The 26,476-nt window shown below is 43.6% G+C and overlaps 1 protein-coding gene across 1 annotated transcript in view; it reads right to left on the bottom strand.

The window, feature by feature from the left end:
• CCT5 (chaperonin containing TCP1 subunit 5) overlaps positions 1 to 26,476 on the bottom strand; it is a 329,132-nt gene that overhangs the window by 248,448 nt on the left and 54,208 nt on the right. Inside the window, exon 4 of the mRNA XM_069730418.1 lies at positions 7,935 to 8,133. Within this exon, the coding sequence (XP_069586519.1) occupies positions 7,935 to 8,133 (199 nt within the window). The remainder of the gene's footprint in view (positions 1 to 7,934; positions 8,134 to 26,476) is intronic.

Below are 26,476 nucleotides of genomic sequence, written 5' to 3'. Positions count from 1 at the left end.
ACACAAAACTTGCACATACTCAAAAGGCACCACACATAAAACTCGCCACGCGCAAAACTCGCCATGCGCAAAACTTGCTGCACACAACTTGCTACACTAACCTGTCACATGCAACTCGACACACAAAAAGTTGCTACACGCATGTTGCCACACAAAACTCATCTCACAAAAGTCGCTACATGCATGTCGCCACACGCAACTCAACACACACAACTTGACAAACGAAACTCGCCCTAAAACACACACAAGTCTGGCATTATCCTTCAAAAATAAAAAATCTGTCCTTTTATCATCCCCCCAGAAGTCTATACCGGCCGTTCTCCAAGCCTTACAAAACTTCGGAGCACTATCCGGCCTACAAATAAACACCACCAAATCCTACGCCATGAAAATATCCCTCCCACAATCAACCATTACAAATCTCCAAAACGACTTTCCTTTCCAGTGGGTTACTAAACACTTGGACTATTTGGGAGTGAAACTGACGGCTAACCTAGACTCTCTCTACACCGCCAACTATCCCCCCATGTTTCGAAAACTTCGCCTTTTGCTACAGTCTTGGGAGAAATTGCATCTTTCATGGCTAGGCCGTGTGCGAGCCCTCAAAATGTCTATCCTTCCCAAGCTACTTTACTTATTTCGAGTCCTACCAATCCCTATCCCATCGCACTTTCTTAAAATGGCCCAAAGAGCAATAGATGCCTTTGTTTGGAGGGGAGGCCTCCCCAGGGTTAACAAAGCTACTCTCTATCGACATCGCTTAAAAGGAGGTTTGGGAGTTCCCAACCTTTCCAAATACTACCAAGCAGCTCAATTAGGCCAACTGACCCTTTATCATGCCTACACCGAACCCCCATTATGGCTTTCTCTAGAAGCCGCAGAACTACAACCCGACACTCTAGACACAATACTATGGATTCTCCCAACGCAACGTAAACATATTTCAAACCCCATAATAAAGCATTCCCTTGCAATCTGGGACTCCCACAAGTACTCTTCACAACTAATCTCACCCTTTTTGCCTCTCGCCCCAATTTGGGGCAATGTTCTATTTCCCCCAGGTATGGGTCCCCTAAGATACTTCTACAAGTGGGTTGAAGCGGGGATAACTAAAGTCCACCACCTTTTTAATGTAGACGGGATTATCCCATTCCCAACCCTTAGGAGAAAAATATGGTTTCCCCCCCAGAGAGGTATTTCGATACTTGCAACTTAAGAACTTTATCAGCTCTTTACTGAAGAATTCTGAGCCCCCATACTCTTTCACTCCATTTGAACAAAGATGCCGCCAAAACCCCCACTCCTCAGGTACTATATCTCTCCTCTATTCGCAAATCAATTCCCCCTCACATAGAAATTGTTTAAAATATACATCTCGATGGGAGTCTGATATTGGATCTACCCTGACTGATTCCGAATGGTCCCAAATTTGGTCCTCCTCAACTGGAGGAATCCTAAATACCCTTATGTTAGAAACTAACTATAAAGTATTAACCCGTTGGTACCTGACCCCAGCGAGAGTAGCTAAGGCAGTGGCCAACTACCCCTCAAACTGCTTCAGAGGATGCAACTCTACTGGAGACATGTTCCATATCTGGTGGCTATGCCCGACTGTCAGGAGACTGTGGATCAGAGTTTATCACTTAGTTTTCTCGGTCACAAATGTAAACCTCAGAAAAAACCCTTGGGAGGCCCTGCTCAACAAGCGCATCCCCAATATTCCCAAACACACCCAGGCTCTTATATAATTTATATTTCTAGCAACCAAGCAAACAATAGCTTTAGCCTGGAAAAAAACAACTATAGATTTTTCCACAGTTAAGTCTCGCCTCTCTTGGTATATGATCAATGAGAAACTGTCGGCTATTCTCATGGACAAAGTCGGTAAATTTGAAAGAGTATGGCTTCCCTGGGCGGAATATACCAACCACACTCCTTTTGCGGTACCTGTACTTTAACCAACCCTGAACTGTCTGATTCAGAATAACTCTTTATAATTACTGTACACAACGCAATCCCACCCTCGGGCTTCCCCCCCTCTCCCCCTTTTTCTTTTCCCCCCATTTGTGTCTTACTCCATCTCCCCCCTACCCCTTGTAGTTGTTTGATTAAAGAACTACGTGTTATTAGCTTACACGCTTTTTATGCACACGTTGATTTACAGTTTGTAATGATACTTGAGTTATTGCATCATTTGTAAACTTGAAAATGTTTCAATAAAAACTTATTGTTGAAAAAAAAAAATAAAATAAAAAATCTGATTAATAAGTAGACAAACTACAACAAATGTACCATATAGGAAATACGGCAGCTGTCAGTCACATGACCTGTCTATTATGTGTATGTGTGAGCTAATATATACTGCCAGGGGGAGGGCTTCCTGTTGGCTGGGGATTTATCAGGCTGCCAATTTAGCTTACAAATACTGAGGTAAAAATACTGACCAAATAGCACGTGAAAGCGGTCTAATACAGGAGGAGATGACACACAGGTATATACTATATACAGGAGAGATGACACACAGGTATATACTATATACAGGAGAGATGACACAGGTATATACTATATAGAGGAGATGACATACAGGTACATACTATATACAGGAGGAGATGACACAGGTATATACTATATACAGGGGAGATGACACAGGTATATACTATATACAGGAGAGATAACACACAGGTATATACTATATAGAGGAGGAGATGACATACAGGTACATATATATACAGGAGGAGATGACACATGTATATACTATATACAGGAGGAGATGACATACAGGTATATACTATATACAGGAGGAGATGACATACAGGTATATACTATATATAGGGGAGATGACACAGCAGGTATATACTATATACAGGGGAGATGACATACAGGTATATACTATATACAGGAGATGACATACAGATGTATACTATATATAAGGGAGATGACAAACATGTATATACTGAGGTAATGAGGTGAAAATGAGAGGTGTGAGGTGAAAATGAAAAGGTGTGAGTGCAAAATGAGAGGAGTGAGGAAAAATAGTTGAGTTATCAGAAAATGACAGATGTGAGGTTGAAATGACAAATGTTAGGGGGGAATGAGAGGAGTGAGGGAGAAAATGAGAGGCGTGATGGGAAAATAAGAGAAGTGAGGTGCTATAACTAATCACAGATATTTACTATGCCCAGGCAACGCCGGGCTCTTCAGCTAGTTGATCCATAAAAATGAAAAGGTACTTTTTTTTTTTTTTTCACAAAAAATTTCTTTTAGCCTCAATTTGTTCATTTACACATGGGCACACGGCAGGGCTCGGAAGGGAAGGAGCGCCATTTGGACTTTTTCAATGAAAACTTCGCTCCAATCGTTAGCGGACACTATCGCGTTTGGAGAGCCCCTGTGTGCCTAAACATTGGAGCTCCCCCACATGTGACCCCATTTTGGAAACTAGACCTCCCATGGAACTAACCTAGATGTGCGGTGACCACTTTAAACCCCCAAGTGCTTCACAGAAGTTTATAACGCAGAGCCGTGATAATAAAAAAAATCATTTTTCTTTCCTCAAAAATTATTTTTTAGCCCGCAATTTTTTATTTTCACAAGAGTAACAGGAGAAATTGAACCCCAAAAATAGTTGTCCAGTTTGTCCCGAGTACGCCAATACCCCGATATGTGGGGCACACATCGGGGCTCAGAAGGGAAGTAGTGACGTTTTGGAATGCAGACTTTGATGGAGTTGTCTGAGGGCATCATGTTACGTTTGCAGAGCCACTGATGTGCCTAAACAGTAGAGACCCCCACAAGTGACCCCATTTTGAAAACTAGACCCCCCATGGAACTTATCTAGGTATGTGGTGAGCACTTTGAACCCCCAAGTGCTACACAGAAGTTTACAACGCAGAGCCGTGAAAATTTAAAAAAAAAAAATTTCTTTCCTCAAAAATGATGTTTTAGCAAGGAGTTTTTTTTATTTTCACAAGGGTAGCAGGAGAAATTGGACCCCAATAGTTGTTGCCAAGTTTGTCTAGAGTATGCTGGTACCCCATATGTGGGGGTAAACCACTGTTTTGGCGCACGTCGGGGCTCGGAAGAGAGGGAGCACCATTTGACTTTTTGAACGCAAGATTGGCTGGAATCAATGGTGGCGCCAAAGTTGCGTTCGGAGATCCCTGATGTGCCTAAACAGTGAAAACCCCTCAATTCTAACTCCAACACTAACCCCAACACACCCCTAACACTAATCCCAACTCTAGCCATAACCCTAATCACAACCCTAACCACAGCTTTAACCCCAACACACCCCTAACCCTAATCCCAACCCTAAACATAATCCTAACCCTAATCCAAACCCTAACACACCCCTAACCATAACCCTAACCACAAGCCTAATCTTCACCCTATTTCCAACCCTAGCCCTAATTCCAACCCTAACCCTAAAGGTACCTTCACACTGAGCAACTTTACAACGAGAACGACAACGATCCGTGACGTTGCAGCGTCCTGGATAGCGATCTCATTGTGTTTGACACGAGCAGCGATCAGGATCCTGCTGTGACATCGCTGGTCGTCGCTGAAAGTCCAGAACTTTATTTGGTCGTCAGGTCGGCGTGATTCGTCATGTTTGACAGCAAAAGCAACGATACCTGCAATGTTTTTCCATGGAGCTAACAACCAGCGAGAACGAGAAGTACGTCACTGGATCGCTCCTGCATCGTTCAGCTGTTACAGTGTTTGACGTCTCCTAGCGACCTAAACAGCGACGCTGCAGCGATCGGCATCGTTGTCTATATCGCTGCAGCGTCGCTTAATGTGACGGTACCTTTAGACTACGTGCCCACGTTGCGGATTCGTGTGAGATTTTTCCGCACCATTTTTGAAAAATCCGCGGGTAAAAGGCACTGCGTTTTACCTGCGGATTTACCGTGGATTTCCAGTGTTTTTTGTGCAGATTTCACCTGTGGATTCCTATTGAGTAACAGGTGTAAAACGCTGCGGAATCCGCACAAAGAATTGACATGCTGTGGAAAATACAACACAGCGTTCCCGCGCGGTATTTTCACATCAGTGTTTCCAGCCATGGCCGATGGTATTGCAGCATCGGCCATGGCTGGATTGTAATATTTCACAAGTTTTTTTTTTTTTTTTAGGTGAAATATTACAAATCGCTCTCATTGGCAGTTTCGCTTTCAACAGCCAATCAGAGCGATCGTAGCCACAGGGGGGGTGAAGCCACCCCCCCTGGGCTAAAGTACCACTCCACCTGTCCCTGCAGATCGGGTGAAATTGGAGTTAACCCTTTCACCCGATCTGCAGGGACGCAATCTTTCCATGACGCCACATAGGCATCATGGGTCGGATTGGCACCGACTTTCATGACGCCTAAGTGGCGTCATGGGTCGGGAAGGGCTTAATTTCTCAACTGCTTCATTGAGATACAGAGGAACCGTGAGAGATAGGAGGGAGGAGCTCGATCTCTAGCCCCTCCCGTCTACATAGGAGGTGGAGGCTACTACTAAGATTCTATCTCAGTAATGGGAAAGTCTTAAATACGTACAGATTTTCGTTGAGAATTTTGATAATGCATGAACTATTCTGGCAGAAAAAGAAGCAAATCTCTCTATTACAAAGCTGCATATTTTTCACATGCACTATTGACTTATGAAATACAAATTAAATGAGTGTTACTCTAAAAATTTTGCAAGGCTGTAGTCTACCATGTTGCTTAGACTGGGTTCACATTGCGTTAATGGTAATGCGCTGACGGCATCCGTTACATAGCAGCACTAACGCTATGTAACGGATGCATTAGCGCACCCATTGACTGCAATTATGTAGCGCATCGCTAACGCATGTCATAATCAGCATGCATTAGCGATATGCCGTCATTCTGTGATGGACCCATGGACGCGGTCTGCAGCGTTTCGGGGGTCCGTCACCACTAGCGCAGATGGAGCATCTGCGCGGATGGCGCGATCGCACAACGCGATCTTTAACAGCACTTGTGTTAATGCAGTCCGTTTAACGCATGTGTTGAATGGACAGCCCCAACGGAATATGAACCCTGCCTTAATGGGAGGGGGACATTTATATTTTAACTACAATGAACAGTAACTTGATATGTTTAGCCCATGACAGATCGTTCTCATTCCATTTCTTGTATACCTTTCTAGTAAGTGGGTGAGCTGAGGGGGAAAAAAAAAAAAAAAAGTGCAGATAGTTTGTAGTGCATTTCATGTAACTATTTGCCTTGTTCAAACGTCTGAATCACAAAGAGGCGACATGATGCATGTTTTCTGGAGTTGCCCAACGGTAAATTCTCTTTGGACAAAAATTTCCAATGATATTCTTAGCAAACTCATCAACGCTCCCTACACTTTACGACCTCAAACTGCCCTATCATTAGGGCTTGAACAACTAGACCATAATCTGAAATTAATTATAATCCACATATGCCTAGTGGTAAAAAACAGTATTGCATTCCATTGGAAGAGTCAACACATTCCATCAACAAAAGATATAATACTAAGAATTTCCCAACACAGATCACATGAATCTCAATCTCAACAAAAAAATAGTCTAGATGGGATCAGATATTCCCTACCCCGATTACGTGAAGAGTCAGACAAGTTCATGCTCCATTCAATAATTATAAAGTTATAAATTTGATCCATGTTTCCAAATTGCTCTAATTTCCTTTCTTGGTTATACATTAAGATGTTTAGAGTTTCTCTTAAAGTACTAATGATACCAACAATATGTTTGATTGTACTTTATTCTATTTATTTTCTTTCCCTCTTTTCCCTCTCCTCCCTCCCTCCCCCCCCCCCCCCCATCTACTTTCCATCCCTCCCATTTGATTTGCTTGTTTGTTAAAATTTCAATAAAATATTTTGAAACCAAACGTCTGAATCACATACATGTTCTGTGGTTTTCACTGATAGAACGTGTAAACATTATATTCTATGGAGCAGTTAACGTGTCATTCTTCAGTCAACAATAAATCATGGAGACATGCCCTATTTTTTTTTTTTAAAACAAGGAATTGGGATTATAATTATCCATACTAGTCTATGGGCCAGTGACAATCACAAACTGTACACCAATAGCAAAGTGCAGTCCATGATTAACTTTGCAATTTTTTTATTCTTCCAATGAAAATCACTTATGAAACACGGATGGTAAAAACTAACATGCTGACCTAACACTGAACAAAGGTCATGGTATGTATTAAAGGGAACCTGTGACCCCCAAAATCGAAGGTGAGCCAAGTCCACCAGTATCAGGGGCTTATCTACAGCATCCTGTAAGGCTGTAGATGAGCCCCCAATGTATCCTGAAAGATGAGGAAAAATAAAGGTTAGATTATACTCACCCAGGGGCGGTCCCGCTGCGGTCATGTCCGATGGGCGTTGCGGTCCGGTTCTTCCCATCTTCATACGATAAATTTATCTGGTCTCCACACTGCGGCTCCGGCGTACTTTGTCCTGTTGAGGACGGAGCAAAGTACTGCAGTGCGCAGGCACCGGGAAAGGTCAGAGAGGCCCAATGCCTACACACTGCAGTACTTTGCTCTGCCGTCAACAGGGCAGACAAAGTACGCCTGCGCCGGAGCGTGAAGACAAGAAGAGGACGTCATCCTATGAAGATGGGAGGCCCCGGACCGGACCACAAAGCCCATCGGATCGGACCGCCCATGTGAGTATAATCTAACTTTTTTCTCATCTTTCAGGATACATCGGGGGCTTATCTACAGCATTACAGAATGCTGTAGATAAGCCCTTGATGCCGGTGGGCTTAGCTCACCTTTGATTTTGGGGGTGACAGGTTTCCTTTAATATTGTGCTGCAAAGTAAATCAGAGGCTCTGTTTTGCAAAGAAAAATCAACGCGGTCTGTGAGGTCTCCCTAAAGTAGTTAAAGCTAGCCTACAATACATATACTTACACTTTTGATCCCAACGTGGTCATAGCAGTTTGGACAAGTGGTTCCACATTTCTAGGATCAACTGGAAAACAATCACTGATTTTATCTAGGTTGTCAATTGCAATTCTGGCAGCTTGTTCATAACCATCTGCAATTCTAATAGGATGGATTCCACGATCTAATAATTGTTCAGCTTGTTCCAATAATGCTCCAGCAAGAACTGAAGATAAACATAAAAACATGATTAATATTGCAGAGCCCAGGCAATGAACATTTACTTGTATTTATAGGTGCATACACACAAAATACATGAACAATGTATACCAAATGGATAAAAGTATTAAAACAGCAGCGTTGTCCTTTGCTTAAGTGCACAGAACTGTAGAACGAAGCCTGTTTTCACCTTAATGACCAAGCCAATTTTTACAATTCTGACCACTGTATGAGGTAACTAGCTGTTTCCAGCCAGCTAACGCCCGGCACGCTCATTGCTATCTAATTAACGCTGCTGGTGATTAAACTAAAGTAAATAATGACAACATTCAATAGCGCTTATGGAGGTGGTAAATTAACTTAAAATGAAGTTAAACACAATAATAATCATAAAAAATCTGAATAATACTAATACATTTTATTCACAGTGTAAAATAAAAAACAAACTGAATTCAGTAAGATGTGCGTTTTTTATTCATTACAGCATCTAAACAAACTTCATAACGAAACAAATTAAGTTAAAATTTCTCTGTAAGCACAATTAAATGTATAGTCATTTTTGTCATTTTCAAAGATCTTTCCTTGACTCCTACCAGGTACAATTTAATGTGTGGGGACGGGATTGTGTGTGGTAAAGTGGTAGGGGGGCAGTGTTGAGGAGAGCCATAAGATCAAATACTTAATTAACCCCTTAGTGACAGAACCAATTTGGTACTTAATGACCAGGCCAATTTTTGCAATTCTGACCACTGTCACTTTATGAGGTTATAACTCTGGAACGCTTCAACGGATCCCGCTGATTCTGAGATTGTTTTTTCGTGACATATTGTACTTCATGTTAGTGGTAACATTTCTTCGATATTACTTGAGATTATTTATGAAAAAGACGGAAATATGGCGAAAATTTTTAAAATTTTGCAATTTTCAAACTTTGTATTTTTATGCCCTTAAATCAGAGAGATATGTCACGAAAAATAGTTAATAAATAACATTTCCCACATGTCTACTTTACATCAGCACAATTTTGGAAACTAAATTTTTTTTTGTTAGGGAGTTATAAGGGTTAAAAGTTGACCAGCAATTTCTCATTTTTACAACACCATTTTTTTTTTTTTTTTTAGGGACCACATCACATTTGAAGTCGTTTTGAGGGGTCTATATGATAGAAAATAATGAAGTGTGACACCATTCTAAAAACTACACCCCTCAAGATTCTCAAAACCACATTCAAGAAGTTTATTAACCCTTTACGTGCTTCACAGGAACTGAAACAATGTGGAAGGAAAAAATGAACGTTTTTACTTTTTTTTGCAAACATCTTAATTCAGAACCATTTTTTTTATTTTCACAAGTGTAAAAACGGAAATGTAACCATAAATTTTGTTATGCAATTTCTCCTGAATACGCCAATACCCCATATGTGGGGATAAACCACTGTTAGGGCGCACCGCAGAACTTAGAAGTGAAGGAGCGCAGTTTGACTTTTTCAATGCAGAATTGGCTGGAATTGAGATCGGACGCCATGTCACGTTTAGAGAGCCCCTGATGTGCCTAAACAGTGGAAACTCCCCACAAGTGACACCATTTTGCAAACTAGACCCTTTAAGGAACTTATCTAGATGTGTGGTGAGAACCTTGAATGCCCAAGTGCTTCACAGAAGTTTATAATGCAGAGCCGTGAAAATAAAAAAAATTTTTTTTTCCACAAAAAAAAGATATTGTAGCCCCCAAGTTTTTATTTTCACAAGGGTAACAGGAGAAATTGGACTGCAATAGTTGTTGTCCAATTTATCCCGAGTACGCTGATGCGCCATATGTGGGGGTAAACCACTGTTTGGGCGCACGGCAGAGCTCGGAAGGGAAGGAGCGCCTTTTTGGAATGCAGACTTTGATAGAATGGTCTGTGGGCATTATGTTGCGATTGCAGAGCCCCTGATATACCTAAACTGTAGTAACCACCCACAAGTGACCCCATTTTGGAAACTAGACCCCCCAAGGAACTTATCTAGATGTGTGGTGAGAACTTTGAATGCCCAAGTGCTTCACAGAAGTTTAAAATGCAGAGTCGTGAAAATAAAAAATATTTTTTTTTTCACAAAAAAGATATTGTAGCCCCCAAGTTTTTATTTTCACAAGGGTAACAAGAGAAATTGGACCCCAGACGTTGTTGTCCAATTTATCCCGAGTACGCTGATGCGCCATATGTGGGGGTAAACCACTGTTTGGGCGCACGGCAGAGCTCGGAAGGGAAGGAGCGCCTTTTTGGAATGCAGACTTTGATAGAATGGTCTGTGGGCATTATGTTGCGATTGCAGAGCCCCTGATATACCTAAACTGTAGTAACCACCCACAAGTGACCCCATTTTGGAAACTAGACCCCCCAAGGAACTTATCTAGATGTGTGGTGAGAACTTTGAATGCCCAAGTGCTTCACAGAAGTTTAAAATGCAGAGTCGTGAAAATAAAAAATATTTTTTTTTTCACAAAAAAGATATTGTAGCCCCCAAGTTTTTATTTTCACAAGGGTAACAAGAGAAATTGGACCCCAGACGTTGTTGTCCAATTTATCCCGAGTACGCTGATGCCCCATATGTGGGGGTAACCCACTGTTTGGGCGCACGGCAGAGCTCAGAAGGGAGGGAGCACCATTTGACTTTTTGAGCGCAAAATTGGCTGTCGTGTTTGGAGACCCCCTGATGTACCTTAACAGTGGAAACCCCCCAATTCTAGCTCCAACCCTAACCCCAACACACCCCTAACCCTAATCCCAACCTGATCCATAATCCTAATCACTAACCCTAACCATAATCACAACCCTTACCCCAAAACAACCCTATGTCAACCCTAACCATAACCCTAATCAAAACCCTAAATCCAACACACCCCTAATCCTAATCTCAACACTAACCTCAAACCTAACCCTAATCCCAATACACCCGTAATCACAACCCTAACCTTAACCCTAATCCCAAACCTAACCCTAATCCCAAGCGTAACCCTAATGCCAACCCTAACACCAACCCTAATCCAAACCCTAACCCTAATCCCAGCTCTAACCCTAACTTTAGCCCCAACCCTAACCCTACTTTCACACTTGCGTCGTTTGGCATTCCGTCGCAGTCCGTCGTTTTGGACAAGAAACGGATCCTGCAAATGTACCCGCAGGATGCGTTTATTGCCCATAGACTTGTATTGCCGACGGATCGTGACGGATGGCCACACGTCGCGTCCGTCGTGCACTGGATCAGTTGTGTTTTGGCGGAGCGTCGGCACAAAAAAAGTTCAATGAAACTTTTTTTGTACGTCGCATCCGCCATTTCTGACCGCACATGCGTGGCCGTAACTCCGCCCCCTCCTCCCCAGGACATAGATTGGGCAGCGGATGCGTTGAAAAACTACAGCTGCTGCCCATGTTGTGCACAATTTTCACAACGTGCGTCGGTATGTCGGGCCGACGCATTGCGACGGCCCCGTAGCGACGTAAGTGTGAAAGAAGCCTAACCCTAAATTTAGCCCCAACCCTAACCCTAGCTCTAACCCTACCCCTAATTTTAGCCCCAACTGCTGTTCTCCTGCCGGCCGGCAGATGGAGACAGATGGCGGGCGCACTGGGCATGCGCCCGCCATTTTCTTCTGCCGGCGGCCAGGAGGAGCAGAAAGAGGATCCAGGGACCTAGGTGAGTATGCTAGGGTCCGCGAATCCCCCTATTTCTCTGTCCTCTGATGTGCGATCACATCAGAGGACAGAGAATTACACATTACTTTTTTTTTTTTTTTTTTTTGCGGTCGCCGGTAAACAGTTAATTACCGGCGATCGCAAAACAGGGGTCGGTAATACCGACCCCGATCATGCTCTTTGGGGTCTCGGCTACCCCCGGCAGCCGAGACCCCAAAGATTCTCCCGATGCCGGCCGGCGGGCGCACTGCGCCCGCCATTTTGAAGATGGCGGCGCCCACCGGGAGACACGAGGAGCATCGGGGGAGCTAGGTGAGTATTGGGGGGCCACCTGGGACCCCTTTTCTCTGTCCTCCGATGTGCGATCACATCGGAGGACAGAGAAATTAAAAAGAGATCGCGTTTTTTTTGTGATAGCCGGTAAACGGTTAATTACCGGCGATCGCAAATGCGGGGTGGGTTTAAAACCCTCCGAATCATGTTCTCTGGGGTCTCGGCTACCCCCGGCAGCCGAGACCCCGGAGAAAATCGGCCTCTGGGGGGCGCTATTGACTTTTTCCACAGCGCCGTTAATTAACGGCGCTGTGGTTTAAGTACCCTTAGCGGCCGCCGTTAAAAGGCGTATCGGCGGTCGCTAAGGGGTTAACCTCAAGACATAAGAGGTTGAGACAAGTGACCCATAACATGTATTGCTTAACGTTACATAAGCTATCTTCGATCAAAAGTGAGATCCTAAAGATGGCTGCCATTTCCTGTCTCAGCATACCATATGGCTGGTATCCAAGATGACACCCACCCAGATGACCTCATGGATCCACCCATGGACTTGCTCATTGCCCAACCCACTAACCAATGGAATGCATCCGATCACTCCCATTTTAAAGCTAATCGAGCCCCCTTACAAGGGATATATAAATCTGTGTCCTGACTGAATAAAGCCCCTTCTTGGAGCTGAGCCATAGATTGATCATGGAGAGTTTACATATGACTGTGTTGTTATATGTTTATTTCTTTGGTGCGCACCTGATCAATATCCATTAGGCCAGGAGTAGGCAACTAAGTGAACATTTATTAATTGTTCAATCCAACGGGATTATGTGTGGTAATGTGGTGGTGGGGATTATCTGTGATAATGTGGTGGGGGGGTAGAATTATGTGTGGTAATGTGGTGGTGGGCAGGATTGTGTGTGATGTGGTGGGAGGCAGAGCTTCTGTGCAGGGGGCGGGATTAGCGAGTAATCATGATGAGATAGAGATATAGATAGATATAGATATAGATATATATTAAATCATTCAGCTGCCGTGATGAAAACCATCTCCGAGCAGTCAAATACTCGGAGGTCACCCGAGCAATGAGTACACTCACTCATCACTATTTATGACTGCTTGGAAATTTAGTTTTCATCACCGCAGCTGAATGATTTACAGCTACTAGCCAGCTTGATTACATGTGGGGATTCCCTAGCAACCAGGCAACCCCCTCATGTACTCAGCCTGGCCAATAGCTGTAAATCATTCAGCTGGGGCAATGAAAACAATCTTCAAGCCGTTACAGATACTCAGATCACCTGAGCGTGCTCGGGAAAACCTGAGCAACGAGTACACTCGCTCATCACTAGTCATAATACAATCCTAGATGTCAAATAGCTAAACCATGACTGGTAATGGTGATCCTTAAAATCACTAGAGGTAAAGGCAGTTATAGTTAATAACATTTCACACATGTCTACTTTACCTCAGCACAATTATGGAACCAATTTTTTTTGGGGGTAGGAAGTTAAGGGTTGACCAGGGATTTTTCATTTTTTCAACAAATTTTACAAAACCATTGAGGGGTCTATATGAAAGAAAATATCCAAATGTGACATTATAAAAACTGCACCCCTCAAGGTGCTCAAAACCACATTCAGGAAGTTTATTAACTCTTCAGGTGCTTCACAGGAATTGGAATATGGAAGGAAAAAATAAACATTTACTTTCTTTCACAAAAATTTTCCTTTAGACCAATTTTTTTTTACTTTCACAAGGATAAAATAAGAAAATGGACCATACATTTTTTTGTGCAATTTTCTTTTGAGTATGCAGATACCCCATATGTGGAGGAATACTATTGTTTGGGCGTGCGGCAGTGTTAGAAATGGTGCTCTTTACGTTCCTCTGTTGGAATGCAAAACTTGATGGAATAATTAATGTGCCTAAACAGTGGAAACCCCCACACAAGTGACACCATTTTGGAAACTAGACCCCTTATGAAACTTATCTAGATGTGTATTGAGCACCTTTATCCCACAGTTGCTTCACAGAAGTTTATAACGTTAAGGCTATGTTGCGGTTTTTGATGCGTTTCCGCAGCGTTTTGGGATGCAAATAGCCTCAAATCCAGCGTTGGGCACACAATGTTAATCAATGGGGAAAATCAAAAAAACCCTGTGCACATGCTGCAGAAAAAAACCTCGCAGATTGCAGCATTTTTTTCCCCGCAAAATGTCAATTCTTTGTGCTGAAGTGCAGCGTTTCTGCACCCATTGACTTCCAATGTGTCAGGCCAATCTGCAGCAAAACCGCAGGTGTTAAAAAGATCTATGGTTTTGCTGCGAATGTGGGTGCAAGAAATGCTGCGGCTCGGGAGGAGGAAAGTGTGGGTAGTGACTGTGCAGGCGGGGGTCTGCCGAGGCTGTGCAGGGGGTCTCTGCGTCAGTGTGTGTGTGCAGGCATCGACCGATGGGACTACAAGTCCCATCCGGCTACGCCTGCTACAGTGACGTGATTGACACATTTCCAATGATGGGACAGTAGTAGTCCAGTCATCCGGTTAATGTGTAGAATGTAAAAAAAAAAAAAAGAAACACATACAGTACATATATAGCTCATACTCGCCATCTACACCTAATCTCTGAAGCCCTCACCTGAAAAATTTTTTAAATGAACAATATACTCCCTGTGTCCAACGTAATTTAATTAATACATAGTTATTAAGGTTGAAGGAAGACCATAAGTCCATCTAGTTCAACCCATAGCCTAACCTAACATGCCCTAACATGTACGATTGTCCCACGACAATCTCCCGTGGAGAGCTGTCACATGAGCGGATGCGACCGCTCTCCAGGGGCTCCGGTGATATGATGGAGATTATCCATCTATGGAATGAGAGAGATAGAAGGAAAGAGAAATATATATAAATAATATCAAACGATTTATGTTCTAGATCTATCCAACTATTGTCTGTCTGATGGAGTGTGGGTTGGACAAATGTAAAATAAGAGGTTGGACAAGAAAAGATAACACCGGATTACGTACCGGTAATGCTCTTTTATAGAGCCACAACAGCACCCACTGAGGGGATCCGCCCCTAGGAACAGGAAACCCTACAGAGAGATAAAAGGGGCGGTCCCCCTCGCTCCCACAGTTTGGGTTACAGAGATTGCGAGGAACCACCCACCAGTTTTAGTAGGTAATTCTATATCACCATTTATCTTAACTTAATTACGTATAATTACAAGAATCCACCACCCTTAACAGTGCTCATATGCAAACTAATATATGTAAATGGGAGGGAAGTGAAGGGGTGCTGTCGTGGCTCTATAAAAGAGCATTACTGGTACGTAATCCGGTGTTTTCTCTTTGCAACGACAGCACCCACTGAGAGACTTTCAGAGATAGTTATTTGGGCAGGATTATCGTATTAAGAACTGATCTACCGAAACACAAGTCAGTGGAGGCAGATAGATCTAATCTATAGTGGCTATAGAAGGTAGTAGGAGAAGACCAGGTTGCAGCCTTACATATGAGTTCTATAGGAACCTCTGCTTGCTCAGCCCAGGATGATGCTATCGCCCGGGTGGAATGTGCCTTCACAGCCTCAGGTGGATTCTCCCCTTTAGACGAATAGGCCAGGTATATCGCCTCCCGAATCCATCGGGATAATGTGCCTTTTTGTAACACCAGATCCTTTCCTTTGACACTGGAAGGAGAAAAAAAAAAAAAAGAGCCCTGCCCTTCCTCCAGGCGCTAGTCCTGTGTAGATAAGCTATTATAGCCCTTCTCATATCTAAAATATGGTACTTTTCCTCCTCCTGATTTGTAGGGTTATTATAGAAAGAAGGAAGAAGGATTTCTTGAGACCTATGAAATTTAGTAAACATTTTAGGTAGGTAGGAAGGGTCTGTTTTCAGGACAATTCTATCTGGAAAAATTGACATAAATCTACTGATAGTGCCTGTATGTCACTTACCCTTCTTGCCGACACCAGACCGACAAGAAGAGCAGTCTTGAGGGAAATACATTTAATGTGAGCTGAGTCTAGAGGCTCAAACGGGTGACCTGTCAAGCCTTCCAGGACCAAATTAATATCCCAAGAAGGTATCTGGGGAATCTGAACTGGTTCTGATCACTGGCAGGCTGAAATAAATCTGGCTATCCATCTATCACCCGCAACGTTGTGACTATACAAGGCCCTAGAGCAGAAACTTGTACTTTTAGAGTACTAACTGAAAGGCTTAAATCACGTCCTTTCTGAAGAAATTCTAGAATAGTAGAGACGGGAATTTCATTTGACAAGGCCAATGGATAGAGACTTAGAAATTTCTTCCACACTCTCACATATATGGATGTAGTGGATTTTCTTCTACTTGACAATAAGGTATTAATCACTTTATCAGAGAAGCCTCTTAGTTTTAACAGCTGCCTCTCAAATTCCAGGCTGTCAACCGTAGACCCTTCACATGAGGGTGGTTGAAGGGCCCCTGGAAGAGAAGATCCTGATCCTCTGGGAGAATCCATGGATCTGAGATGGACATGGCTCTGAGCAGGGAAAACCATGGTCTCTTTGGCCAAAATGGGGCAATCAGGATTATATTTGCTCTGTCCTCCCTTATGTTCCTGATTACTGTTGGAAGAAGAATCAATGGAGGAAAAGCATATGCTTTCTGAAATGTCCATGGAACCTGAAGGGCATCGAGAATATCGGGATTGTCGGTTCGGAACATTGAAGCCAATCTTTTTAACTGCCTGTTGTCTCTTGTAGCGAAGAGATCTATATCGGGTATACCCCATTTCACGGTTATCATTTTGAAAATTCGATGATTTAGAACCCACTCCCCTTGGTGGAGGGTATGACGACTGAGGAAGTCCGCTTTTGAGTTGTCCACTCCTCTGACATGTAGCGCTGACAGGGACAGAAGATGTTCTTCGGCTATAGTTAGAATGTCTTCGGCTATAGACATGAGAGTTCCTGATTTTGTTCCTCCTTGATGATTGATATAAGCCACTGATGTCATGTTGTCTGACAGAATTCTGGTATGTCCCGTGCAGCTGCGGAAGGAATTCACATAGAGCATGATAGATAGCTTTTAGCTCTCTTATATTAGAAGAGTCATCTGACTCCGCAACTGACCATAGTCCTTGGACTAGGTGGTCTCCTAAATGTGCTCCCCAACCACTAGGACTGGCATCCGTATATATTGTGTTTGAGGGTTTAATTTTACCGTCTAAACGACCTTGTGATTTTACCTCTTCATGTAAAATTGCATACTGTAAACGTCTCGAATGGAATTGAGCCCATGGAACAGCTGGGATACATGACGTGAAGGAGCCAAGAAGGGACATGCCTTCTCTCAAAGAAATTAGAGGTTTATCTATTACAGACTGAACCTTATTTCTGTTTAGATTCCGGGGAGGAAACATCTCTGGCTTATAGAATCTAATATAATCCCCAGAAAAATTTGCCGAGTTGTTGGGAATAGCCTAGATTTTTCCCAGTTTATTAACCACCCTAACCCCTGTAGAGATGAAATCATATCACACAATCGTTGCTGACATTGGGAAGGGGAATTTCATACTACCAAAATGTTGTCTAGGTATGGAATTATGAGGGCGTCTTTTAACCTTAGGTATGACATTACCTCCGCCATTAATTTAGTGTACACTCTTGGAGCTATTGATAGTCCAAAGGGCATTGCGGCATACTGAAAGTGCCGTATACACCCATTCAATACAATCGCCACGCGGAGATATTGTTGATGCTCTATATAGATTGGTAGATGGTAATACGCATCTTTAAGGTCAAGTACCATCATAAAGCAATGGGGAAACAGGAGTTTTATGGTGGACCTGATAGACTCCATTTTAAAGGTTTGATTTTCTAAGCAGATGTTCAACCTTTTTAAGGTTTATAATGGTTCTGAACGATCCATCCGGTTTTGGAATCAAAAATAAAGGGGAATAGAATCCCTTTCCCTCCTGAAGGAATGGAACTTCCACCAAAACTCCCTTGGATAGAAGATTCATTACTTCCTGCTCCAATGCCTCCTGTTGCAACTGAGACTTTAAAGAAGTCAATAGAAATGAGTCCGGAGGGACTCAGGAAAATTTTAATCTTAAGCCAGAGGTGATGAGGCTATTTGCCCAAACGTTTGACGTTATCGCTCGCCACTGATTTGAGAAAGAGCAGATCTACCTGTGGGAGGTAGATTGTCCTCCAACGGGGTTTGTCTTCAATTTTGAAAGGGCGCTTCCCAAAGAATGCACCTCTTTGTTTGGTGTCTCTTGTGGCCCAGCGGTCTTGGTTCTTAAAATCCTTCCTTTTATTAAACGCGGGCTTTCGGAACACTCTCCTATAGAATGGAAGGTAATTATTATTATTAGTGAAGCCCTTTTTTCTCTCTCCCGCTTTGGTTAGGATCTTGTCCAGTTTAGTACCAAACAGGTACTCACCCTGACATGGGAGGCCACACAATTTGGATTTTGTTTTGGGATCACCCTCCCAGCCCTTAAGCCACAGGGCCCTACGTGCTGCATTCGTCAGTCCTGCCGACTTGGCTGCCAGGCGTATGGAGTCAGCAGATGAGTCTGCCAGGAAAGCTGTAGCACCCCTAATTAGGGGTATAGAGGATAACAATTTTTCTCTCGAGAGACCTCCTTTCAGCCCTTCCTCCAAGTCACTTAGCCAGACTAGCATGGATCTAGCGTTGCATGTAGCCGATATAGCCGGTCTAAAAGCCCCCGCAGAAGTCTCCCAGGCTCTTTTTAAAAGCGAGTCGGCTTTACGGTCTAGTGGATCTTGTAATGAGCCCGAATCCTCCACAGGCAGCAAGGATTTTTTGGATGTGGACGCCACTGCCGCGACTACCTTCGGGGCTTTTGAACACGTAGAAAACTCTTCATCATTGAAGGGATAACGCCTTTTTGAAGATGGTGGCAATCCCCTTTTGCCCCTGGCTTTCCCACTCTTTTTTGACTAAATTTTTCACTGCTGCTATTACCGGAAAGGAGGGTCTTTTCCTTTCGGATAGACCAGCAAACATTATGTCTTGCTGTGTTCTAGGGACCTTAGAATCCTCGATGCCCATGGTGTTACAAACGGATTTCCCAAGGTTATCAATACTATCAGTGGGAAAGCATGTATCTTGATCCTCGTCTGAGGAAACATATTCCTGGGATTTATCAGCGTCTGCATTCTCTATATCAGAAGACTGGTCAGATATAGGGGAAATGTATCCCCTTTTTCCCTTAGTACGCGGCTCCTTGTCAGAACTATGCAGGGCTCGTAATTCTTCCCTAATCATGACTAATGTCTGATTTAACTGAGGCTTCCTCCCGTAAGGTAGCATCAATGCATGGTTTACAAAGCTTCTTAGTGTGACTATCCGGAATGGGCTGGAGACATAACGCACACTGTGTGTTTCGTTTTTTCAGTTCTTTTTGCCTAGGGTGTATAGAGGGAGAGGGGACAATAATCAGATTAGTGGGGTAGATGCACACTCACCCAGTGAAGTTGTCTGTCAAGGTACCGGCTGATGAGGAGGAGACTGAGGCACAAGCAGAGGAACAGCTCGATCCGACTTGCTCTTTCTAGAAGATCCGCTCTGTCTAGAGCGACTGCTGCTGGCATGGCTGCGTGGAGCGGTAGAAGTGACTTCCACGGAAGACATCGCAGGGTCCTGCGCAGAATCCATATTGGACGCCGGATTGTCAGCGCCGGCGTCCTTTTCACATGGGGGCCGCCATCTTCTTCAAGTGCTAACCACCTCCGGGTCGCGGCCATACTCTATGCGCCTGTGCTGCCACCGGCATCAGCGCAGGCTCCCTCCTCCATCACCCCGGGAGCTTACCTGCACTTCCGGGGGAACACACTGGGGCTCCATGCTGCCTGAGCGTCCGCCGAGGACGGCGCGACGCTCACTACCGCAGCGCTTACTCCCCGCAGACAATCCGGATGGTACCTCGTGAGCCAGCAACCGCCCGTCCTGGCCTCACGGCGGCTGCCAGCAGAGGGGGGAAACTGAGGCAGGACCCCCCCCCCCCCCCCGACGCTGCTTCCAGCTATGGAGCCCTTGCCGTCCTCAAAGGTAAACTGCGCAAGCGGCGTCCAGGCTGGGCATCCTTTTCTCTGTGGATTTTCCCGTAGGAACAGGAAACCAAAACTGTGGGAGCGAGGGGGACCGCCCCTTTTATCTCTCAGTAGGGTTTCCTGTTCCTAGGGGCAGATCCCCTCTCTCAGTGGGTGCTGTCGTGGCGAAGAGAAAAATCTTTTTTTTTGTTCAATAACAGATCTTTATTTAGCTTTCAAAAAAACCATTAAATCAGTGCAAATAAACGCATAAAAATTAGATTTTTATCTGTGTTTTATGCCAAGAGATGCGGATTCAGTGCAGAAAGTTCCACAGACAAATCCGCAATGTGTGCTCATACCCTTAGCAGTGAAAAAAACAAACAAACAAAAAAATACCGTTTACACTCGAGTATAAGCCGACCCCTCTAATTTAGCCACAAAAAAACAGGGAAAACTTAATGACTTGAGTATAAGCCTAGGGTGGGAAATACAGCAGCTACCAGTAAATGTCAAAAAGTAAAATGAATTGAGACATCAGTAGGTTAAGTGTTTTTGAATATCCATATTGAATCAGGAGCCCCATATAATGCTCCATAAAGTTTATGATGGCTCCATATTAAAATATGCCGCATATAATCCTGCATAAAGATTTATAATGGCCCATAAGATGCTCCATAGACACATTTGCCCACTATAATGCTGCACAAACTTTGATTATGGCCCCATAAGATGCTCCATACAGACATTTGCCCCATATAATGCTCCACAAACCTTGATTATGGCCCCATAAGATGCTCCATACAGACACTTGCCCCATTTGCTGTGATTAAAGAAAAAAAAAAATCAATCACATACTCACCTCTCCGTCGCTCAGGCCCCCTGCACTTTCAATATTCACCTGACTTCATTCCGGGCGCCGCTCCATCTTCAGCGTCTTCTGCACGGACGTTCAGGCAGAGGGTGTGCACTAATCACGTCACCACGCCCTCTGACCTGAGCGTCACTGCAGAAAACGCTGAAGACGAAGCAGCGCCCGGAACGAGGAGCGGTGAATATTGCGCAGCGGTCCCCCTCCCCATTATACTCACCTGCTCCCGGCGCGGTCACTGCTTCCCCAGCACCGCAGCTTCTTCCTGTACTCAGCTGTCACCGTTACCGCTCATTACAGTAATGAATATGTGGCTCCACCCCTATTGGAGATGGAGCCACATATTCATTACTGTAATGAGAGGGAACCATGTGACCGCTCAGTACAGGAAGAAGAAGCAGCATCGGGGAAGCAGGGACCTGAAGGGACCGCGCCAGGAGTAGGCGAGTATAATTAGACAGCTCCCGCTTCCCCCTCCCCTGCCGACCCCTGGGTATGACTCGAATATAAGCCGAGAGGGGGACTTTCAGCCCCAAAAAAATGGGCTGAGAATCTCAGCTTATACTCGAGTATATACGTAGGTATTAGACCTACCGGTAATAAGGTTTCCAGGAGTCCATCCTGACAGCACCATGGAGGACGTCCTCCTGCTCCTAACAGGTACAGGAAAAGCACATGAGAGGTTAAAAGGTCCCCGCCCCACCCCAAATCCCTCAGTGTTCTGACAAGTACAACACCATGGATAATGTAACATTTTTTATTTGACGATATCATTACACCATATGCCATAATCAGGGAGGGAACTAACCATGCTGTCAGGATGGACTCCTGGAAACAATTACCAGTAGGTCTAATACCTATTTTCCGGGACGTCCCTTCTGACAGCACCATAGAGAATACCAGAGTACCTCCTCAGGGTGAGATTACTGCCTGGAGAACTTTTCTCACGAAAGCAGTCTGCTGGCCAGATAGGTCTAGTTTATAATGCCTGCAAAATGTGTCAAGCCAGGTTCAAGTTGCATCCCTACAGATCTGTTCTAATGAGGCTCCCGTTCTCTCAGCCCAGGAAGTTGATATTGCTATAGTTGAGTGGGCTCTTAAACCTTCGAGGGGGCTAACACCTTCTGACTGGTAGGCTAAGGAAATAATCTCAAGGACCTCTATGGTTACTATCCTGACGCATCGCTGACCCCCCGATCATGTGACGGGGGTCAGCGATGCGCGCATTTACGGCCGCATGGCCGGAAGCACCGGTTAAATGCCGCTGTACGCATTTGACAGCGGCATTTAACTAGTTAATAGCGGCAGGTGAATCGTGATTTCACAGGCTGCTATTGTGGGCACATGTCAGCTGTTCACAACAGCTGACATGTCGCGACTTTGATGTCGGCTCATCGACGGAACCCACATCAAAGCAGGGGAACAGACCTCGGCAGTAATAGTACGGCGGAGGTCGGTAAGGGGTTAATGCTTCATTCAATAAATCCCTTCCAATGTTTAGAGGTAAAGAGGACCAGATTAGCCACTTTTTGTACAGCGCGACGGACTGGACGTATATGAGCGCCATATGCAGCGGCGGATACACGCCCTCCTCCCTTCAGGATCCGTGAGACGTTCCAGGTGCGCTTTCCATCCCGGGTTGCCTAGGCTCATATACCCCATTGTCCTATGCTTCCAGTTTTGTTAAAGATATTTCTGATGAAGGTCTTGTGATTTGACCGAAAATGTTTAAATAATCTTTGAACTGGATGCACAAATAAATGGGATGTTCACTTTTTCATCTGAAAGAAACCATTTGAGTGTCAAGTGATTTATTACTATTGGATTGACGGGATGGAAACCTGACTTGGGCACCACACAGGATCCTTGAGTGCCGTGTGTTTTGTCTTTAAGCAGCAGGGCACGCCAGATCACTGATCTAACACAGTGTTCTGCAAAGTGTCAGATCAGCAATCTGTCACTATACAGTGATGTCCCCCCTGGGACAAAGTAAAAAAAAAAAAAATCCTAAGTAAAGAAAAATTTTTATATATATTGTTCCCATAAATTTCTTTATCCAAATAAAAAAAAAATAAAAAAAATAAAAGTACACATTTTGTATCGCCGCGTCCGTAACGACCCGACCTATAAAACTGTAACACTAGTTAACCCCTTCAGTGAACACCATAAAAAAAAAACCGAGGCAAAAAAAAAAAGTTTTATTCTCATATCGCCGACCAAAAAGTGGAATAACACGCGATCAAAAAGACGGATATGAATAACCATGGCACCGCTGAAAACGTTATCTTGTCCTGCAAAAAACGAGCCGCCATACAGCATCATCAGCGAAAAAATAACAAAAATTAGTCCTCAGAATAAAGAGATGCAAAAATAATTATTTTTTCTATAAAATAGTTTTTATCGTATAAAAAGCGCCAAAACATAAAAAAATTATATTAATGAGGTATCGCTGTAAATGTACTGACCCGAAGAATAAAACTGCTTTATCCATTTTACCTAACGCGGAACGGTATAAACGCCCTCACAAAACACCTAGATGAGTTCCTTAGGGGTCTACTTTCCAAAATGGTGTCACTTGTGGGGGATTTCAATGTTTAGGCACACTAGGGGCTCTCCAAACGCAACATGGCGTCCCATCTCAATTCCAGTCAATTTTGCATTGAAAAGTCAAATGCGGATTCGTAGCAGTTTTCCATCAGGTTTACAGTACCATGTAAACTTATGGAAAACCAAATCCGCTGTGCCCATGGTGCGGAAAATACCGCGCGGAAAAGCTGCGTTGTATTTTCCGCAGCATGTCAATTCTTTGTGCGGATTCCACAGTGTTTTACACCTGTTCCTCAATAGGAATCCGCAGGTGAAAACCGAGCAAAAAAAAAACCACTGGAAATCCGCAGGTAAAACGCAGAGCCTTTTACCTGCGGATTTTTCAAAAAAAAAAATGGTGCGGAAAAATCTCACACGAATCGTGGGCACATAGCCTTAGGGTTAGGAATGGAAATAGAGTTAGGGTTGGAATTAGGGCTAGTGTTGGAAATAGGGTTGAGATTAGGCTTGAGGGGTTAGGGTTATGGTTAGGAGTGTGTTGGGGATAGGGTTGGCATTAGGGTTAGGGGTGTGCTGGGGTTAGGATTGTGATTAGGGTTATGGCTAGAGTTGGGATTAGGGTTAGGGGTGTGTTGGGGTTAGCGTTGGAGTTAGAATTGAGGGGTTTCCACTGTTTAGGCAGATCAGGGGTCTCCAAACGCAACATGGCGCCACCATTGACTCCAGCCAATCTTGCGTTCAAAAAGTCAAATGGTGCTCCCTCTCTTCCGAGCCCCAACGTGTGCCCAAACAGTGGTTTACCCCCACATATGGGGTACCAGCATACTTGGGACAAACTGGGCAACAAATATTGTGGTCCAATTTCTCCTGTTACCCTTGTGAAAATAAAAAATTGCTTGCTAAAACATCATTTTTAAGGGAAAAAAATGATTTATTTTCACGTCTCTGCGTTGTAAACTTCGGTGAAGCACTTGGGGCTTTAAAGTGCTCACCACATTTCTAGATAAGTTCCTTGGGGGGTCTAGTTTCCAAAATGGGGTCACTTGTGGGGGGTTTCTACTGTTCAGGCACATCAGGGGCTCTGCAAACGTAACAGGATGCCCTCAGACCATTCCATCAAAGTCTGCATTCTAAAACGTCACTACTTCCCTTCCGAGCCCCGACGTGTGCCCAAACAGTGGTTCCCCCCAACATATGGGGTATCAGCGTACTCAGGACAAATTGGACAACAACTTTTGGGGTCCAATTTCTCCTGCTACTCTTGTGAAAATAAGTTGCGGGATAATAAATAATTTTTGAGGAAAGAAAAATTATTTTTTATTTTCACGGCTCTGGGTTATAAACTTCTGTGAAGCACTTGGGGGTTTAAAGTGGTCACCGCACATCTAGATTAGTTCCATGGGAGGTCTAGTTTCCAAAATAGGGTCACATGTGGGGGAGCTCCAATGTTTAGGCACACAGGGGCTCTCCAAACGCGATAGTGTCCGCTAACGATTGGAGCTAAGTTTTCATTGAAAAATGGCGCTCCTTCCCTTCAGAGCCCTGTCGTGCACCCAAACAGTGGTTTCCCCCCACATATGGGGTATCGGCATACTCAGGACAAATTGTACAATAACTTTTGGGGTCCAGTTTCTTTTTTTACCCTTGGGAAAATAAAAAAATTGTTGCTAAAAGATCAAAGTTAAATGTTCATTTTTTCATTTTTATGTTGCTTCTGCTGCTGTGAAGCACCTGAAGGGTTAATAAACTTCTTGAATGTGGTTTTGAGCACCTTGATGGGTGCAGTTTTTAGAACGGTGTCACTTTTGGGTATTTTGAGCCACATAGACCCCTCAAACGGACTTCAAATGTGAGGTGGTCCCTAAAAAAAAATTTTGCTGTAAAAATGAGAAATCGCTGGTCAACTTTAAACCTTTATAACTAGCAAAAAAAAAAAAAAATTTTGTTACCAAACTTGTGCTGATGTAAAGTAGACATGTGGGTAATGTTATTTATTAACTATTTTGTGTCACATAACTCTCGTTTAAACAGAATAAAAATTCAAAAATTTCGAAATTTTCAACATTTTAGCCAAATTTCCATTTTTTTCAAAAATAATTTTTGCGTTTGTCGACCTAAATTTACCCCTAATGTAAAGCCCAATATGTCACGAAAAAACAGTCTCAGAATCGCTAGGATCCGTTGAAGCGTTCCTAAGTTATTACCTCATAAAGGGACACTGGTCAGAATTGCAAAAAACGGCCAGGTCATTAAGGTCAAAATAGGCTGGGTCATGAAGGGGTTAAACATTCTAAAAATTCCTGTGAAACACCTGAAGGGTTAATAAACTTCTTGAATGTGGTTTTGAGCACCTTGAGGGGTGCAGTTTTTAGAATGGTGTCACACTTGGTTATTTTTTATCATGTAGACCCCTCAAAATGACTTCAAATGAGATGTGGTCCGTAAAAAAAAAAATGGTGTTGTAAAAATGAGAAAATGCTGGTCAACTTTTAACCCTTAACTCCCTAACAAAAAAACGTTGGTTCCAAAATTGTGCTGATGTAAAGTAGACATGTGGGAAATGTTACTTATTAAGTATTTTGTGTGACATATCTCTGTCATTTAATAGCATAAAAATTCAAAGTTGGAAAATTGCGAAATTTTCAAAATTGTTGCCAAATTTCCATTTTTTTCATAAATAAACGCAGGTAATATGAAAGAAATTTTACCACTATCATGAAGTACAATATGTCATGAGAAAACAATGTCAGAATCACCGGGATCGGTTGAAGCGTTCCAGAGTTATAACCTCATAAAGGGACAGTGGTCAGAATTGTAAAAATTGTCCTGGTCATTAACGTGCAAACCACCCTTGGGGGTAAAGGGGTTAAATGAAGGTGTCAGCTCTTTTGTCATGGGGATCCTTCAGAGTTCCCATGTTCTCAAAGCGG

Source organism: Ranitomeya imitator, chromosome 6, assembly GCF_032444005.1.
Source record: "Ranitomeya imitator isolate aRanImi1 chromosome 6, aRanImi1.pri, whole genome shotgun sequence".
NCBI lineage: Eukaryota > Metazoa > Chordata > Amphibia > Anura > Dendrobatidae > Ranitomeya > Ranitomeya imitator.
This window is presented reverse-complemented; position numbering and strand designations above follow the sequence as displayed.